This window comes from Ursus maritimus, unplaced genomic scaffold (assembly GCF_017311325.1).
Source record: "Ursus maritimus isolate PB19 unplaced genomic scaffold, ASM1731132v1 scaffold_2, whole genome shotgun sequence".
Lineage (NCBI taxonomy): Eukaryota > Metazoa > Chordata > Mammalia > Carnivora > Ursidae > Ursus > Ursus maritimus.
The window spans coordinates 36,360,386-36,379,255 of record NW_024424452.1 but is presented as its reverse complement, the minus strand read 5'-3'; the positions used below and the strand labels follow the sequence as shown (position 1 = coordinate 36,379,255).

The window sequence follows — 18,870 nt, the reverse complement described above, 5'->3', positions numbered from 1 at the left end:
CCAGCATTATGGGATCGAGCCCCACATCAGGCTCCTCCTCTAGGAGCCTGCTTCTTCCTCTCCTACTCCCCCTACTTGTATTCCCTCTCTAGCTGGCTGTCTCTATCCTGTCGAATAAATAAATAAAATATTAAAAAAAGAAAAAATTATAACATTCTGATACTTAATGTTTTTATTGATCTGTTAAGTCTTATAATTAACATTTCAACTATTTTTTTCTATTAATAGCTTCTGCTTTTTTATTTGATGTTAGCTTTTGGAAGGCACAAAGGTTCACAAAGGTTGTAAATTCATTATGGATTGTATCTTTTAGTAACAGTAAGATCTTTGTTCTCTTTAATCCTTTTAATATTAACCAACGTATCCTTAAGGAATAGGATACGTTGGTTAATACTGAGTCACCAGCTCTACTTTTTGCTTGGCTTGTGTTGGCTCATTCTTATGGACTTTCTGAAATAGTTGACTTGGATGAAGGATTCTTTCCCTCTTTGTCAGGATATTTTTTAAGAGCTTCTAGTACATGAGAAAAAATTAAAGTCCAATCCTTTGCCTAGAAAGTATTAGTCAACAATGAATGCCTCCATCTCCTATTTACTATTAAAAAACAAATACAACTTTATGAGTATAAAATTAACACATGCTTGGTGGGAGATAGTACTCCATGGGTCTCTTGCTTTTCTGTACATTTTGTGAGCAGAGACCGTCACTACTTCTGTTCTAGACCATCTCTTCAAGGATGTTTCTGTAGTGAATGGCCTTGGAAGATGAAAATGGTGTCTTTCCAGAGCAACAGGGGGATTTCTACCACCCGGTATAATAAATGTAATGTTTCCTTCTGGAGCAAATGTCAGGAAGGCTTATTCCCAATTACAAAAGATTTGATTTCCTAAGCTTGGAGTTTGTCTTCTCTAAATCATCCACTGTGTACACAGGTGCTGCCTGGTTTTATTCATGTCATTCTGGGGGAATTGAGGCTTAAGGAACTGGTGTAAATGCTGCTGCTCTGGATCCTATTATTGCTGTAATAAAGTCCTTCGTCTCTGACCCGAGAGTTTTGTGTCTTCTGCCTCCATCCATGAAATTCCCAGACTAGCTTGTTAACTTGCATTCAGGGTAAAATCTCAGACTCTTTGTAGTTCTTCACACTGCTTATTGTTGTTTTTGTTTTTAAGATTTTATTTATTTATTTGTTTATTTGAGAGAGAGACAGAGCATGAGTGGGGTGGGAGGAACAGAGTGAGAGAGACAAGGAGACTCCACGCTGAGTGTGGAGCCCGACGCAGGGCTTGATCCCATGACCCTGAGATCATGACCCCAGCCAAGATCAAGAGTTGGACACTGAGGGGCACCTGGGTGGCACAGCGGTTAAGCGTCTGCCTTCGGCTCAGGGCGTGATCCCGGCGTTATGGGATCGAGCCCCACATCAGGCTCCTCCACTATGAGCCTGCTTCTTCCTCTCCCACTCCCCCTGCTTGTGTTCCCTCTCTCGCTGGCTGTCTCTATCTCTGTCAAATGAATAAATAAAATCCTTAAAAAAAAAAAAAAAAGAGTTGGACACTGAAATGACTGAGCCACCCAGGTGCTCCTTGACACTGCTTATTGAAGAAAGTCTTAGGAAAATGCAGAAAACTATCAAGAAGAAAAAAAAAAGCAGAAAACCCTGAATTCTGAATATTTTTGTTTCCCTCTTCTTTTAGCATTTTAATTATAATGATACTCTGAGAACAATAAGTATGGCTAAGCCATGTTGGCTGACCCAAACACATATGCTTAACTACAGTGCTGTATGGCATTTAGCATATTATAAAATATACTTTGAAAATGTCAGAGTTTTCTTTAAAAATATAATTTTATGAAATATGATCGCTGCCATCTAGTTCTTTTCTTAAGTTCTTTGTCTCTTCGGTATTCTCTACTACTAGGTTCTTGTGGTAGAATGAACTAGGGATCTCAGTCATTCATTCCTCTGTAATACAATTACATGTATACGTGCCCTTTCCATGGCCTCACGGCAGATGGAGCGCCCTTCCCTGACTCTTTTTTTTTTTTTTAAAGATTTTATTTATTTATTCGACAGGATAGAGACAGCCAGCGAGAGAGGGAACACAAGCAGGGGGAGTGGGAGAGGAAGAAGCAGGCTCATAGCGGAGGAGCCTGATGTGGGGCTCGATCCCGTAACGCTGGGATCACGCCCTGAGCCGAAGGCAGACGCTTAACCGCTGTGCCACCCAGGCGCCCCTCCCTGACTCTTGACTTGGTGTTTGGCCACATGAATTGCTGTGGCCAAGGGGACGTCTGTGAAGATGATCTAAGGAGAGGCTGCAGACAGGCTTGCACAGTTGGATTTGCCTCCTGCACTCAGTGCTCCACCAGAACACACTCTGGGCCGCTGTTGCCCCTCCAGCCTGAGACCCAGGAGGAAAGAAGAGCAGAGAACATGAGCCCAGCCCACAGTGTGGTGCCCAGCCCACATGATCCACAGTATGAAGCTCGGCTGACCCCCCACCAATGAATAGGTTATTGATTTTCTAAGCCATTGAGGTTGTGGAGTTTGTTACAAACTATGGTTGTGGTAATACATTACTGATACAATTTGAGGGGGGGTTGTTCTGTTTTGAAACTTAGGTCTTGGCTTCTGAGACACCAATTTTTACTCGTTCCCTCATTGTTTCCTGTCTTTACAGATCACATTTGCTGGCCTGTCTTCTGTCACCTCATTATATGTTTTTGTCCTCGTGGGTTTTATCCTTGGATTTTTTTCCTTCTCATTTTATTCTTTCTGTCTGGACAATCACATTCACTTTCATAACATCAAATAAACTTATGTGCTGATAACGTCTGAACCATGTGAAGCCAGACCCTGCTCTGAACAATAGGCCCCAAACTGACTCTTGGGTCCTTCCACCTGGATGTCCTATCATATAATATGTGACCTTTCCTGTCTGTCTTCTTTGACTTAGTATAATGATTTTGAAGTTCATCCATGTTGTAAGATGTATCAGGACTTCATTCCTTTTTATGGCTGATTTACACACACACATGCGCGCACGCGCGCACACACACACACACACACACACACTACTGTATATTCCATTGTTTATCCACTCATTCACTGGTGGAACCAGTATTCTTTAAAGATTTACTTATTTGAGAGCAAGAGAGAGAGAGAGAGAGAGAGCGCGCATGAGTGGGGGGAGTGGCAGAGGGAGAGGGAGAGAGAATCTCAAGCAGACTCCATGCCCAGTGCAGAACTTGATGCAGGGCTTGACCTCACAACCCTGAAATCATGACCCGAAGCATCAAGAGTCAGATGCTTCTTTTAATGAAATCCCTTTCTGCTAAAATTAACCACAATTATTTTTTATTATTTACAACTAAGAATCCTGAGTGAAACATGCTGGAATGTAAACCAATCATCAGGAAAGGACTTGAACCCAGAATTGGAACACCGTGAAGATTTTCTCCAACTAATATCTTCTTTCTCTGTGTTTATTTCTTCAACACTTCTCTGCTTCTCAGTCCATCCGATAGCAATGCACAGGCAGAAGGTTGGATTTACACATTCCTGGCAAGCCACATAATGATAGGGACTGGCTCTCCCTCAATCCTAGTTCCAAATACCCTGGTCCAACCAGCTATGGTGAAGGGAAGAACATGTGGTACGAACATGGTGGCTGGGATCCTGCTGCTACTACTATTTGGATTCGGGGCTTCCATTCAGAAAAAAGGTAAACAATGTGAGTTGGACTCAAATCCCAAAAAATATCTGCCTTTGGGGGCTGGAGTTTGTAAATTACAGCATGCTTGTGTTCTCCTGGAGACAACTTCCCTTAGAATCAGGCTATCCTTTTTCCCAGATGTCTTCATGGTTTACTCTCAGCTCTGTAACTCGCTCTCAACATGCCCACTTGCAAAATGGAGATTTGGCATCACTAATCTTCTAGAAAGATAATTAGACATAAGAAAGCCAAGGTGACACAGAAAACACAGGAATAGCCCAGGATCTGAAAAAAGGAAATGAGAACAAGTGGTTAATAACTGAATTTTCACATCTTTGGGCACAGACCCAGATCACTCAGTTCCAAGGGAGTTTTATCTGGGATTTGTGTCTACCAAGGTGGCTTCATTTCTAATATCTTCCAAGTTCTGACCCAAGAATTACATCTAAACTTTAGATAATATTCTTTGTCATTACTGTCATTACTGTTCAGTCCAAAGGGCCAAAAATAGGCAAGACAATTATTCTTTTCTCATCTCTAATGAGGCTCTCAGGGAATCTTGTCCCAGTGGTGGTGAAGCTCCTGTAAATGCTTGCTCTGTGATTGCCCCAAACATCTTTCCTGAACAGAGGACTTAGACCATGAACCCCCACTCTTCAGTCACTCCTTACCTGCCTTTGTTTCCAAGACACTCGAGTCACTACAATGAAGAGAAGCATTGATCAGTTACAGAGCTGAAGAACGCTTGGTAGCAATAGCACCAACCTCCCCTCAGGTAAGACTGCAGTAGTAGAGACACTGATATCTATCAAGAAACGAAGATTTTTTAGGAACCTCCTCCGCTACACCTTCCAGATACAGGAAGTTAATAGTAGGAGTCCTAAATCCATCGTACGTCACTCAAGAACCCAGTAATAATCAACTTCTTCTCTTATCTCTTATGAATTCCATAGGAGTTGGGTGGGTCAGGGGGAGAATTGGGAAATGTAAGCAGAGACACATAGAGTCAGGCCATGTAGGTATCTGTCTGCTTTTCAGTGTTAACGTGTGTTTTTCAATACAAATTAAGGATCAGTGAATCCAGTAGGAGGAACATCAGAACTGTGTGTTGGAAGTTGGAAGTATAGGTTGGGTGGGCACATCCTCTTAGCACTTTTATGAACTGATGTGCAAATGTGATCCTGCAGGAGTCTGATTTGTTACATCTTAATCATCCCTGTATAGGTATCTGACTTCACTGTCGTCTGTTAATCTGTGTCCAGCCCCATGAGAGGGGCAAACGAGTCCAGGGTCTCTGAGTTCCTCCTCCTCGGGCTTTCCAAGGAGCCCCAGCAGCAGCACCTCCTCTCCGTGCTCTTCCTGACCATGTACTTGGCCACGGTCCTGGGAAACCTGCTCATCCTCCTGGCCATCGGCGTGGACTCCCGCCTGCATGTCCCCATGTACTTCTTCCTCGGCAACCTGTCCTTTACGGACATCTGCTTCTCCTCCACCACTGTCCCCAAGATGCTGGCCAACCACATTCTCGGGACTCAGACCATCTCCTTTTCCGGGTGTCTCACACAGATGTATTTTCTCTTTGAACTTGCTGACATGGACAATTTCCTCCTGGCTGTGATGGCCTATGACCGCTTCGTTGCCATATGCCACCCCTTACGCTACTCAACAAAGATGACCCAGCAGCTCTGTGCCCTGCTGGTCGCTGGGTCATGGGCCATCGCCAGTCTGCATGCTTTGTTGCATACCCTGCTGATGGCTCAACTCTCGTTCTGTGCAGACAGTGCCATCCCCCACTACTTCTGTGATGTGACGCCCCTCCTGAAACTCTCCTGCTCCGACACACACCTCAATGAGATGATGATTCTGACCGAGGGTTCTCTGATCATGATTGCTCCATTTATTTGCATCCTGGCTTCATATGTCCTTATTACCTGTGCTGTCCTGAGAGTCCCATCCACAAAGGGAAGATGGAAAGCCTTCTCCACCTGTGGCTCCCACCTGGCCGTGGTTTCTCTCTTCTATGGCACCATCATTGCTGTGTATTTCAACCCTTTGTCCTCACACTCTTCTGAGAAGGACACCGCAGCTACTGTGATGTACACAGTGGTGACCCCCATGCTGAACCCCTTCATCTACAGCCTGAGGAACAGGGACTTGAAAGGGGCCTTACGAAAAATGATGGGCAGGACGAGATACTCTTAGTGATGAACGTATAATGGACCTATTATTCCCAGGCATATTAATCTTTGTCAACTCACTGAGATGTAGCTATCAAAGTGTTTGCAAGGAACTTAGAATAAATACTCTTAAGAGCGTTACGAATGAACTAAGACTTAAGTACACCCCTGCTCCTTTAAATACGTAATTTTATTTGTTTCTAATTCCTGTATTTAAACCTTCTTTGCATAAAGGTCAAGTTTTTCCTCTCTAAGTGATCACTCTAAAAATTTACGTGTCACCAAATTTGTTTCCACTTCCTTTCTGGAAATGCTCGCAGAATCTAAGGCAGTGTTTTTCAATCTCGAATACATGACAGTATCACCTAGAGAGCTTTGACACCATATATATGGTGGCTGGACCAAGCTTTGGCCAATTAAACCAGAATTTCTGGAGTGGGATCCAAGCATTAGCATTTTTTCCCCTTAGGCTCTCCAAGGGGTTCTAATGTAATTTCTGAGTTGACAGTCATGCTGCTTCGGATGTACTTTATGATTGCTCATTATGAAGAGTGAGCCTAGAAACTCAGAGGAAATCTGGTGTCTAATGAGGGTAATAACAATAGAGGTGAAAAAGTCACTGACGTTTTCTGTGGGCTCAAGTGTTCCTCGGCTGAGAGGGCTGGTCTTTTGGCTGAACTCACATTCCTGAGCCTCACGTGGAATCTAAAGAACTTTTCATAATTTTCAGTGCCCCTCTTAGTCTGTTTAGCCTGCTCTCACACAAATACCATACACTGTGCAGCTTAAACAGCAAACATTTATGTCTCACGGTTCTGGAGGCTGGAAGTCCAAGATCAAAATGTCAGCAGATTCAGTGTTCGATGAGAGCCTGCTTGTTTCTTCTTTCTGTGTCCTCAGGTGGTAGAAGGGGTGAGGAAGCTCTCTGGGGTCTATTGTATGAGGACACTAATCCCTTCATGAGGTCTCCCCCACTCATGACTTAGTCACCTCCCAAAGGTCCCACCTCCAAATACTACACACTGGGGTAAGTTAAGTTTCAACATTTTAACATTTTGGAGGGGCGCGCAAGCAGTCTGCGGCAGTGTCTCATTATCCAATTTGATTGCCTTGCTCTATGGGGGTATATTTAGCAATAAGGTGTTCCTTCGATTTTGGAGAAACAGATTAACATTTGCTTTTTTCATCTGTTCAGGATGCCTAGTCCTTCTCCCTGTGGGGCAAACCTTTTCTGAACTTTCAAGGTCCAAGCCAATATTTTCCCTATCAAGCCTTTGATGATTACCCTAGGCTGAGATTCTCATTCTCTCTCCCACAGAAAACTATTTGAGTTATTATATATGCAATACTGTGTAGTCTGTTTGTTGCAGCTTCCTCTCCCTCTTCGCCCTTAGGCGCTCTAAAGACCGTGAGATGTTCAGGGATCACATGCATAAACTATTCACCTTGGACACCCATAAAAAGCTTGGCTCCTGACACTTACTGCACGTGCAAACCATTAATACTGAATACGGGAACGAAAAGCATGTGCTTCTGGAGAACCCAATCTGAGAGGTCTTTTAGCTTTTTTTAATTTAATTTATTTTATTTTTTAAAGATTTTATTTATTTATTTGACAGAGATAGAGACGGCCAGCGAGAGAGGGAACACAAGCAGGGGGAGTGGGAGAGGAAGAAGCAGGCTCATAGCAGAGGAGCCTGATGTGGGACTCGATCCCGGAACGCCGGGATCACGCCCTGAGCTGAAGGCAGACGCTCAACTGCTGTGCCACCCAGGCGCCCCTTAGCTTTTTTTTTTTTTTTTTAATTTATTTGAGAGAAAGAGTGCGCACGTGTGTGTGAGAACATGGCAGGGGGGGCAAGGGAGAGGGAGAAGCAGACTCCCCACTGAGCAGGGAGCCCAACTCGGGACTTGGTCCCAGGATCCCGGACCATGACCTGAGACGAAGGCAGATTCTTAACCTACTGAGCTACCCGCATGCCCCCTGAGAGGTCTTTTTTTTTAAATATTTTTATTTTGTTATATTAGTCACCATACAGTACATCCCCAGTATTTGATGCAATGTTCCATGATTCATTATTTGTGTATAACACCCAGTGCACCATGCAATATGTGCCCTCCTTAATACCCATCACCGGCCTATCCCAATCCGCCACCCCCCACCCCTCTGAAGCCTCTAGTTTATGCCTTCCCAGAGTCCATGCCAGCCCCTCATGGTTCATTCCCCTTCTGTTTACCCCTCCTTCATTCTTCCCTTCCTTTCACCTAATCTTCCTATTATGTTACATAAAATTAGTGAAACCATATGATAAATTGTCTCTTTCTCTCTTGGTTGACTTTATTTCACTTAGCATAATCTCCTCCAGTCCTGGCTCCATGTTGCTGCAAATGTTGTGTAATTGTTCTTTCTGATGGCGATAATATTCCAATAAAAAGATATGGACTACATCTTCTTAATCTAGTTTGTCTCTTGAAGGGTATCTCAGCTCCTTCCATGCATTTCAATATTGTAGCCAATGCTGCTGTGAATATTGGGGTGCATATGGCTCCTTCCTCTTCTACTACGCCTGTACCTTGAAAATACCCAGTAGTGCAAATTGCTGACCATAGGGTAGCCCAATTTTTAACCTTTTAAGGACCTCTACACTGTTTTCCAAAGTGGCTGTACCAACTTGCATTCCTACCAACAGTAAGAGGGATCCCTTTCTCCACATCCTCTCCAACATTTGTTGTTTCCTGCCTTGCTGCTTCTGAAGTATTCTAACTGGTAAGGGCATCTCAAGGTGGTTTTGATTTGAATTTCCCTGATGGCTAATGATTTTGAATATTTTTCATGTGTCTGTTAGCCATTTGTATGTCTTCATTGGAAAAAGTGTCTGTTCATATCTCTCTCCCATTTTGATTTCCAGTTGGATTTGTTTCACGTGTATTGAGCTTCAAAGCTTTTGTAGATCTTGGGTACTAGTCTTTTAACTGTGAAAAATAATTTGCAAATATATTCCTCCTGGCCTCGTGGCTGCCTCTTAGTTTGACTGCTTCCCTTGGCTGTGCAGAAGCTTTTTACCTTGATGAAGTCCCACAAGTCTCATTTTTTTCTTTGTTCTCGCCTTTGGATGATGTCATGAAAAAAAGTTGCAGCATGTCCATGCTCAAAGAGGCTGTGCTATGTTCTCCTCTATGATTTTGATGGATTCCTGTCTCACATCGAGGTCTTTCATCCATTTGAAGTTTATCTTTGTGTATGGTGTGAGAGAGTGGTCAAGTTTCATTTTTTTGCATATAGCTGTCCAATTTTCCCAGCACCATTTATTGAAGAGACTGTTTTTTTCCCCACTGGATGTTTTTTTCCTGCTTTGTCAAATGTTAGTTCCCCAAAGAGCCGAGGGTCCATTTCTGGGTTCTCTATTCTGTTCCATTGGTCTATGTGTCTGTTTTTGTGCCAGTACCATGCTGTCTTTGTGATCACAGCTTTGTAGTATAGCTTGAAATCTGGCAACGTGATGCCCCCAGCTCTGTTTTTCCTTTTCAACAATTCCTTGGCTATTCGGGGCCTTTTCTGGTTCCACACAAATTTAAGGGCTGTTTGTTCCAGTTCTTTGAAAAATGTCATTGGTATTTTGATTGGGATGGTATTGGAAATGTAGATTTACCCTCTCACCTCGCCGTGTCAGCATAGATCATTTTAACTATGTTTATTCTTCCGATCCATGAGCATGGAATATTTTTCCATCTTTTTGTGTCTTCTTCAATGTCTTTCAAGAGTGATTTGTAGTTTCTAGAATATAGATCCTTTACATCTCTGGTTAAGTTAATTCTGAGATAATGTATGATTTTTGGTGCTATTGTAAATGGAATGGATTCCCTGATTTCTCTTTCTTCAGTCTCATTGTTCGTGTATAGAAATGCAACTGATCTCTGAGCATTGATTTTGTATCCCGCCACATTACTGAATTGCTCTCTAAGTTCTAGTAGTTTGGGGGTGGAGTCTTTGGGTTTTCTATCTAGAGTATCATGTCATCTGCGAAGAGAGACAGTTTGACTTATTCTTTGCCAATTTGGATACCTTGTATCCCCTTATGTTGTCTGATTGCTGTTGCAAGGACTTCTAGTACTATGTTGAATAATAATGGCAAGAGTGGGCACCCCTGAGAGGATAATAGTAACAACAACAGAATGACAACAAAGGAAAAGAACAGATATACCATGTTGCATAATCAAAGGTTAAGTATTAAGGTCTAGTCCATTTGCCACATTAGTGACGATTTGTTGAAACAACATTTAGTATTTTATTTGGAGATATAATTTTACAACATACAATGTTGCTCTTCAGTCATTTTGCTTGATTTTTCTGTGCCTGTGGCATTGTTTACCACTAGTTTCTTTTTAAAACTCACTATAGCTCCTTAAACACTGATCTCTGCTTGTTTCTGTGTCTCTTTGCTGCATTTGTTTTGCCACCTCCTCCTCTTCTACCATCTTATAAATGTTTGTTTTCCTCTTGGGTTTTATTCTTGGACTTCTTTTCACTCTATACTCTGTTCCTGGGCAATTACATCTACTTTGTGTCTTTAATCACATCTGTGTTCTGGTGACTTCTGAATCCCTGAATCCATATCTGTCAGAGCTCCCCTTGACCTACATATCCATTGTGTCCAACTTGGATGTCTTCACACCCAACACTTCCTAGTGGAACCCATGGAGTCCACACTGCCACCATCACACCGTGATCCATCCCAACAAGCGCAGATGCATTTCTCTCCTGCCTTCACTGCACATCTCAATTAATGGTTCTCAATTAATGTTGCTGCCCTCCTACACTTGCCCTAATCCCACATATCCAATCATTCACTAAGTGCCCTGCATTCTACTTCCCTATCATTCTTCAATATTATTCCCTACTGTAGTGAGTGGGATTGTGTCCCCCAGCCTGCAAAAGATGTTCAAGTCCTAACACATGGTACCTATGAATATGAGCTTATTTGGAAATAGGGTATTTACAGATGTAATCAAGTTAAGATTTGGTCATACAGGATTAGGGTAGCTCTGATTTCAAAGACTGGTGTCGTCCTAAGAAGAGGGAAATTTGGACATAGCCACCCACAGAGAGAACACCATGTGAAGACACAAAGACACAAAGATCCTTAGGGGTAATGCCGTATGAAGACTGGCAGAGTTTGAAGTGGTACATCTACAAGCATCACTAAGGATTGATGGCACTAATCAATCCTAAGTGATGGGACCCTAAGGGCTGATGGCAGCCACTGAAGCTAGAAAAGGGGCATGGAACAGATTCTCTCGCAGAGTCTCCAGAATGAACCCATCCTTGCCAACTCCTTAATTTTGGACATCTAGTCTCCAAAATTGTAAGAGAATAAATTTCTGTTGTTTAAAGTCACCTAATTTATGGTACTTTGTTATGGCAGGCCTAGGAAACCAATACACCACCCCAGTAGAACTGCTCGCCTTATCTTTCCCATATGACCTGTACAACCTTCTATTGCAGGTGTTTGCACTCTTTTGGGGTCTTCCACCATAAACATATAAGGCCCTTGAAATAAGAAATGAGTCATTATTCACATTTGTACACAGGGTGTTAGTTCCTGGGTCTGGTTCATATAGAGTGCACGTTTCATGAATAATGAGAAACAGAAGTCAGTACCCTGAGGAAATTATTTTGTGTTTTTTTCCCTGTGTTTCCTACTCCAACTAGGCTGCACTCCGTGAGTGCAGGGACCAGGTTTTTCAATAGTATCTGCAATATAGTAGTTGCTCAACAATTTTCTTACCTGAATAAACGATTATATGAATGAATCAATATGGGGAAGTTACTATAGAGGATGATGAAAAAGTTTCCTAAAGGAGTTGATGGGCTTGGTTCAGCTCTCTGCCACCTCACATCGGGACTTCCAAGCCATAATGAAGCCTGATATGCATGTTTTAATCTATTTTTTAATGGTTAATTTTTTACATTTAAAGTGGTTGCAAAAATATTGAAAAAGTTAAAAGTAGGTATACTTAAACTCACATTATTTTCTTTTCTTTTATTAATTTATTTTTTAAGTAGGCTTCATGCCTAACTCAAGTGGGGCTCAAAGTCAAGGGCTCTGAGATCAAGTGTCACATGCTCCACCAACTGAGCCACCCAGGAGCCCCTAAACTCACATTATTTTAACTGCAATATTTTATTTACACCCAAATCAGAATCTCTTATAATTTTACTTTTCTAAGGACAGAGTCCCTCCTTGACCCAACTCAATCAGGCTTCTCCCTCTTCTTGACTATGTTCAACTTTGGCCTAAAGGACTTGAACAAACACTAACATAGCATCTAACAGCTCAAGGGCCATCCCTAGGATGACCCTAAGTGCCCGTACTGCCTGCCTCAGAAAAATCAAGGCTGCCAAAAGAATGTACCATTTGTTCCAGAAACGCCTGAAGATAGGGACCCTGTCTGTATGGTAGGGTAGGAGCCTAGCTTCCATAAGGGCCAATTAGCAAACCCAGATGGGTTTCACAAGGACCAACTCTCTCATCCAGCTTTTTGTAATTTTTCACTTCCCTGACTGCTGAAGTTTCTGCCCTTCCCTCTCCCTACTTCCTCATTCTCCCTTTAAGATCCCCAATACCTCTGCAGAAAATGGAATGGAGCTCAGCTCCTTCCCCTACCATCAGTAGTTACTGAATTAAATCAGTTTTCACTGCTTTAATTAATGTCTGGCTGTGTTTATCTTTAACACTAGTTTAGTAGAAGTAAACTCATCACTAATGTTTTCAGAATTTTCTTTGCCTGTTTCAACTGACAGAATTGCCGTATTTGACAATTTCTCTTGACTAAGTGAAGGTCTTAAATATTAACTTTCAGCTTACTGATCGTGTCTTTAAAATTCTTATATTTAGTAAAAGATTTTTTGCATTAACTTTGTTTAAAAAAAAAATGCATTGAACTATTACTTTGATTACTAAGCCTTTTGAACCCCTTTATATTTCACACTTCCGCCCCCGCCCCCCGGCTCTCTGGAGTCGCCGGCGCGCGGGAGGACCTTCCTAGAACAATCGGCCACACGCAGGCGCAGCGCGGGAGAGGCGGATCAGGCGGAATCACTTCCCGGAAGCGCTATACCCGCCCTCAAACGGAACCAATCAGAGGCTGCGTCGCCCCCGCCCCGCGTACTCTTGCCCAATTAGATAGGAGGAGCGGAGTCTCCGCTCTGCTTGGTCTCTGCGAGGAGGTGTGGCTTACTCTTTCTCCGAAGTGCGGCAGGCTTGGAGCCCCTGCAGGGAGCGGGGGTTCTGTGTTGCCGTGAGTGGCTCTGAATCTCCCCCGCCCCCGAAATGGCGTAAAGAGGCTCTCTGGGGTTGGTTCCGGCAAAACCAGGGCAACTGGAGCGTCCCATGAGCCTTCCGCTGCACCTGCCCGGGTCCTTTAGGGCTCTGCTCCATCGTCTTCCCTTCCTGGTTAGAATGGGTCACAGGTGTTCAGGTAATCCCTTCCCACATTGACTTGGGCTGACTTTGTGTCTTAATCCATTCAGGCTGCTATAACAAAATACCGTAGACTGGCTAATTTAGAAACAACAGAAATGTATTTTTTTCATGGTTCTGGAGGCTGGGAAATCCAGGATCAAGATGCTGGCACGTTTGATGTCTGGTGAGAACCTATTTCCTGGTTCATAGATGGCAATCTTCAGTGTAACCTCACATAGTGGAAGGGACAAGGGAGCTTCTCAGGCCTTCTGTTATAAGGGCACTAATACCATTAGTGAGGGTTCTGCCTTCATGACCAGATCACCTCACAAAGGCTCTACCTTCTAATACCATCACCTTGAGGGTTAGGATTTCAACATCTGAATGTGGTGGGGACATAACCATTCTGTCTTTAGCACTCTGTAAATAGCAGAATCTTGTGAAAATGATGGTGTGTGAGTATAGGAACTCCGTCACAAAAGATAGTGTGGTTTCCATCTTGCTCTCTTTTTTTTTTTTTTTAAAGATTTTATTTATTTATTCGACAGAGATAGAGACAGCCAGTGAGAGAGGGAACACAAGCAGGGGGAGTGGGAGAGGAAGAAGCAGGCTCATAGCAGAAGAGCCTGATGTGGGGCTCGATCCCAGATCGCCGGGATCACGCCCTGAGCCGAAGGCAGACGCTTAACCGCTGTGCCACCCAGGCGCCCCTCCATCTTGCTCTCTTGAATCACTTGCTCTGAGAAACCAATTACTCTGTTATAAGGACATATCAAGTTAGCTCTATGGAGAAGTCGATGTGAGGAACTGAGGCTTTCTTACCATAGGTAATGTGAGGGCACCGTCTTGGAAGCCCATCCTCCAGCTATAGTCAAGCATTCAGATGACTGAGTTCCTGCTGACAACTTAACTGGAGTCTCATGACAAGTCCTGATCTAGAACCATACATCTAAACCATTACTAGGTCCCTGACTCACAGGAATTGTGTGAGATAAATATTAACTGTTTCAAGTTGCTAGCTTTGGGGATAAGTTGTTACTCGACAATAGATAATACGAGGGATAGGTCTCTGGGAATGTACGGAAGCACTCAGGAAAAGGAAACTAATATACACAAAAAGGTATATTTTTTCATGGATAAGAAGGATAAGGCTGGTGTCCATGTGATTCACTGAAATTTACTTGTACACCATCACCTAGAGCAATTGACTCTATGGAATAGAGAAATGGTCTTTTAAAGACTCAGTTTGGGCACCAGTTGAGGTTACCTTGTGAGGTTGGGGTGCTGTTTTACAGGATACAATAAGTTTCATACCAGTGGACAATATCTGCTGAACTTTCTACCAACCAGGAATTTATGGGGCAAGGAAACAAGAGGTAAAAGTGGGCACTACTTTTTGTAATACCTAATGATTTACTTGCAAAATTTTACTTCTTGCTTTATCTCCCAAGTTCTGATGCAGGGGTTAGATCCTTATACTTTGTCATCATTGTTGGGTCCACAGAGACCAGGAAATAGGTGGGACAATTACTTTCTGCTTATCTTTAACGAGGTCCTCAGGGAATTTGGTCCCAGTGGCCATGGAAGCCACTGTAAATACCTATTTCTAATTCCCCCAAACATCCTTCTCTGCACAGAGGGCTCAGGCAATGAATTCTGCTTCTCACTCACTCAGGATCTACCAATATTTCCAATACTTTCCAAACCTTATAATAAAGAAGAGCATTGGTTGGTTCCTCAAAGGTGAAGAAAACTTGCGGTCAACAGTACCAACTTCTTCCAGGTAAAATTAGAACATATATATAGGACAGGAGAATATATATATGAAGTTAATTTATATGTATAGTTACTAATGAGGGAAGTTGTTTGAAGAATCTCTCTTGTTAACTTTTCCAGATCCAGGGAGTGGCAGAGTCCTGAATCCATCAACTGGAACTTGAGATACACTCAGTAATAATCAACTGTTTTACTTGTCTCTGCGAGCTACAAAAAAGTGGGAGAAAGCCTGGGAATTTTAAAAGAGACATACACGGGGCGCCTGGGTGGCACAGCGGTTAAGCGGTTAAGCGTCTGCCTTCAGCTCAGGGCGTGATCCCGGAGTTCTGGGATCGAGCCCCACATCAGGCTTTTCCACTATGAGCCTGCTTCTTCCTCTCCCACTCCCCCTGCTTGTGTTTCCTCTCTCGCTGGCTGTCTCTATCTCTGTCGAATAAATAACTAAATAATCTTAAAAAAAAAGAGACATACATAATGGCAGAGAAGGGCTTTGTTTGTGTCTGTGTTATACCTGATAAAACTTTAAAGAATAGTCCAGTGGGACCAGGGTCATCCAGGACTGGGAGTTGGAGGTTGAGGGTGTAGAGACTAGGGGTGGATCCTGACTGAGCAATTCTAATACAGGTTTCATTAACATGACCATGTGGGTGGAGCTTGGATTGTTGTTTCCAAAGCCACAGCTTCTAGGTTTCTGAGCTCTGCTTCTGTTCTTTGCATCTGTGTCCAGCCCCATGAGAGGGGCAAACGAGTCCAGGGTCTCTGAGTTCCTCCTCCTCGGGCTTTCCAAGGAGCCCCAGCAGCAGCACCTCCTCTCCATGCTCTTCCTGACCATGTACTTGGCCACGGTCCTGGGAAACCTGCTCATCCTCCTGGCCATCGGCGTGGACTCCCGCCTGCATGTCCCCATGTACTTCTTCCTCGGCAACCTGTCCTTTACGGACATCTGCTTCTCCTCCACCACTGTCCCCAAGATGCTGGCCAACCACATACTCGGGACTCAGACCATCTCCTTTTCCGGGTGTCTCACACAGATGTATTTTGTATTCATGTTCATGGACATGGACAATTTCCTCCTGGCTGTGATGGCCTATGACCGCTTCGTTGCCATATGCCACCCCTTACGCTACTCAACAAAGATGACCCAGCAGCTCTGTGCCCTGCTGGTCGCTGGGTCATGGGTCATTGCCAACCTGGATGTCCTATTGCATACCCTGCTGATGGCTCGACTCTCGTTCTGTGCAGACAATGCCATCCCCCACTACTTCTGTGATGTGACGCCCCTCCTGAAACTCTCCTGCTCCGACACACACCTCAATGAGATGATGATTCTTTTCGAAGCAGGGTTGATCATGATCGCTCCATTTATTTGCATCCTGGCTTCATATGTCCTTATTACCTGTGCTGTCCTGAGAGTCCCATCCACAAAGGGAAGATGGAAAGCCTTCTCCACCTGTGGCTCCCACCTGGCCGTGGTTTCTCTCTTCTATGGAACCATCATTGCTGTGTATTTCAACCCTTTATTCTCCCACTTAGCTGAGGTAGATATAGCAGCTGCTGTGATGTTCACAGTGGTGACCCCCATGCTGAACCCCTTCATTTACAGCCTTAGAAACAAGGACATAAAAGGGGCTCTTGGAAAAGTGGTTGCTGTGAAATTTTTTCTACTTGGTAATGAAATGGGCTAAGAAAATCTTGAAACTAATTTCTAAGAAGATCATATTTGTTTTTTCTATTGTGCAAAACTTAGCCGTTGTCATTTGTAAGAAAATTAATCTAGTTTCTGTCTTGGGAGATGAAACTTGATATAGTCACTTCAGGTTAAAGATGGAAAGAGAGAGGGCGCCTGGGTGGCTCAGCTGTTAAGTGTCTGCCTTTGGCTCAGGTCATGATCCCAGGGTCCTGGGATCAAGCCCCGCGTCGGGCTCCCTGCTCAGTGGGGGGCCTGCTTCTCCCTCTCCCACTCCCCCTGCTTGTGTTCTCTCTCTCAATGTCTCTCTCTGTCAAATAAATAAAAATCTTAAAAAAACAAAATAAATAAATAAAATCTAAAAAAAAAAAAGATGGAAAGAGAGACCCTTTTACCAAATAACCTATTAGAACTGTCAGTGCCCTCCAGCCAAAACTCACTAGGAACATATATGTCTTATTGAATAATTCTGGTTTATTAGGCTCACAAGGGAGAATACATACCATGGGGAGTAGTGGGGCATCTTAGTAGGAAGGTGGTAGACAGGGCATGCTAAAAGACTTGAGTTTGTGTGAGGTGAATTTAGTGAGGACTTAAGGAATTGGGTCTGTGCTCTGGATTACATGTGTCACATATTCCAACTGAATATCTGAAAATATTTTATCTAGGAGAGGTGTCTGGGTGGTTCAGTTGGTTAAGCATCTGACTGTTGATTTTCACTCAGTTCATGATCTCAAGGTTGTGAGATCGAGCCCTGCATTGGCCTCTGTGCTCTGTGGAGAGTCTGCTTGAGATTCTCTCTCCCTCAGCACCCCCCACCCCCGGCTCCCACACTCTCTTTCTCTCTCTCTCAAAAAATTTGTAAAAAATACTTTATCTAGGAGGAGGGAAGACTAGACTAAGGCCAAAACTGTGATTGGCAAAGAAGGAGCAGTGACTCATATCAGCCAGCATAGGGGGACGGGGTTTGGTCTTTTTTGTGACTTGGACAGTGTTTGTGTTTTTGTGTTCAGACATGATTACAGAGTAGTCTCTCTTTGTCTTGCTCCGTAACGGTCACAGAATGGCCTCGTGTGGTACTGATATTCTCTCTGTTCATCAGGAGACCACCAACACCTAGCTGTGAATGTCCTGAAAGCTCCTGCATGTCAGGACTGATTTCTTTCTCACAACAGAGACATAGAGATAGGAACACATCTTACTGGAGGGCCAGATTGGTATTGGGGCAGAAAAGGGAAGGGTTCATTTAGGGCTCCAAGAAGCCCTAATTTTGCCATGCATTCAAGCTAATTATTTTTTATCTTCATATCTGAGCTTTCTGTGTCACACAATATTACAACAGGAACATGGGTAAGTTAAACAAGAAATATCTTCCAGGAGGCGCCTGGGTGGCTCAGTCATTAAGCATCTGCCTTCGACTTGGGGCCTGATCACAGGGTCCTGGGATCAAGCCCCACATTGGGCTCCCTGCTCCACTGGGAGCCTGCTTCTCCCTCTCTCACTCTCCCTGCTTGTGTTCCCTCTCTCGCTGGCTGTCTCTCTCTGTTGAATAAATAAATAAAATCTTAAAAAAAAGGAAATATCTTCCAGAATCTCAGCCATGTCAATCACCTGCATCTTTTTTTCCACTCTGCCTTCAGTTTATGTCAGTGCAGAGATATTTTATAAGTTACTAATTTATATCCTGATTTTCTGCTATAATTTTGCAATAAAGCCTTTCTAAATTGCTGTATTGTCTCCACAATTTTATTTTACTGTACTTACATATTTCCATCAAGTTGCTCCAGGAAAATATGCTCCTAGTAATTCTGTCTCTAAAATAAAACATAAGGGAAATATACTGTTTAAAAGTATAAGTTTATTTTGAAAATGCAGAACATAAAAATCTGACCAATATATGAAACTGGTTAAAACATTACTTAACAGGATGCTCTGGATTTTGAGAAACAAAGAGGAAAATAGTGTAGTTTCCCTTAATTTCAGAGAGATAGGTAAAGTGACATCTTGTATAAAACTGAGATAATTCAGAATCAGAGGATGTTTCTGAG

At 43.2% G+C, this 18,870-nt stretch overlaps 1 protein-coding gene and 1 long non-coding RNA gene across 4 annotated transcripts; both read left to right on the top strand.

Annotated features, from left to right (window-relative positions):
• The first annotated feature begins 4,775 nt into the window (after positions 1-4,775).
• LOC103668520 (olfactory receptor 1F1-like) lies at positions 4,776-5,921 on the top strand. Its single transcript, XM_008696787.2, has one exon. The coding sequence runs from the start codon at positions 4,986-4,988 to the stop codon at positions 5,919-5,921; it is 936 nt and encodes a 311-aa protein (XP_008695009.1). The 5' UTR covers positions 4,776-4,985.
• Positions 5,922-13,077: 7,156 nt separating this feature from the next.
• On the top strand, positions 13,078-17,055 carry LOC103668519. Of its 3 annotated transcripts, none has more exons than XR_570061.2 (3): positions 13,079-13,375; positions 14,997-15,142; positions 15,256-17,055. It is a non-coding gene; the product is annotated as an olfactory receptor 1F1 (long non-coding RNA). The 3 variants fall into 3 exon arrangements; XR_570060.2 differs by having other exon boundaries at positions 13,080-13,375; positions 15,035-15,142; XR_005836119.1 differs by lacking the exon at positions 14,997-15,142 and having other exon boundaries at positions 13,078-13,375.
• The last annotated feature ends 1,815 nt before the right edge of the window (positions 17,056-18,870 follow it).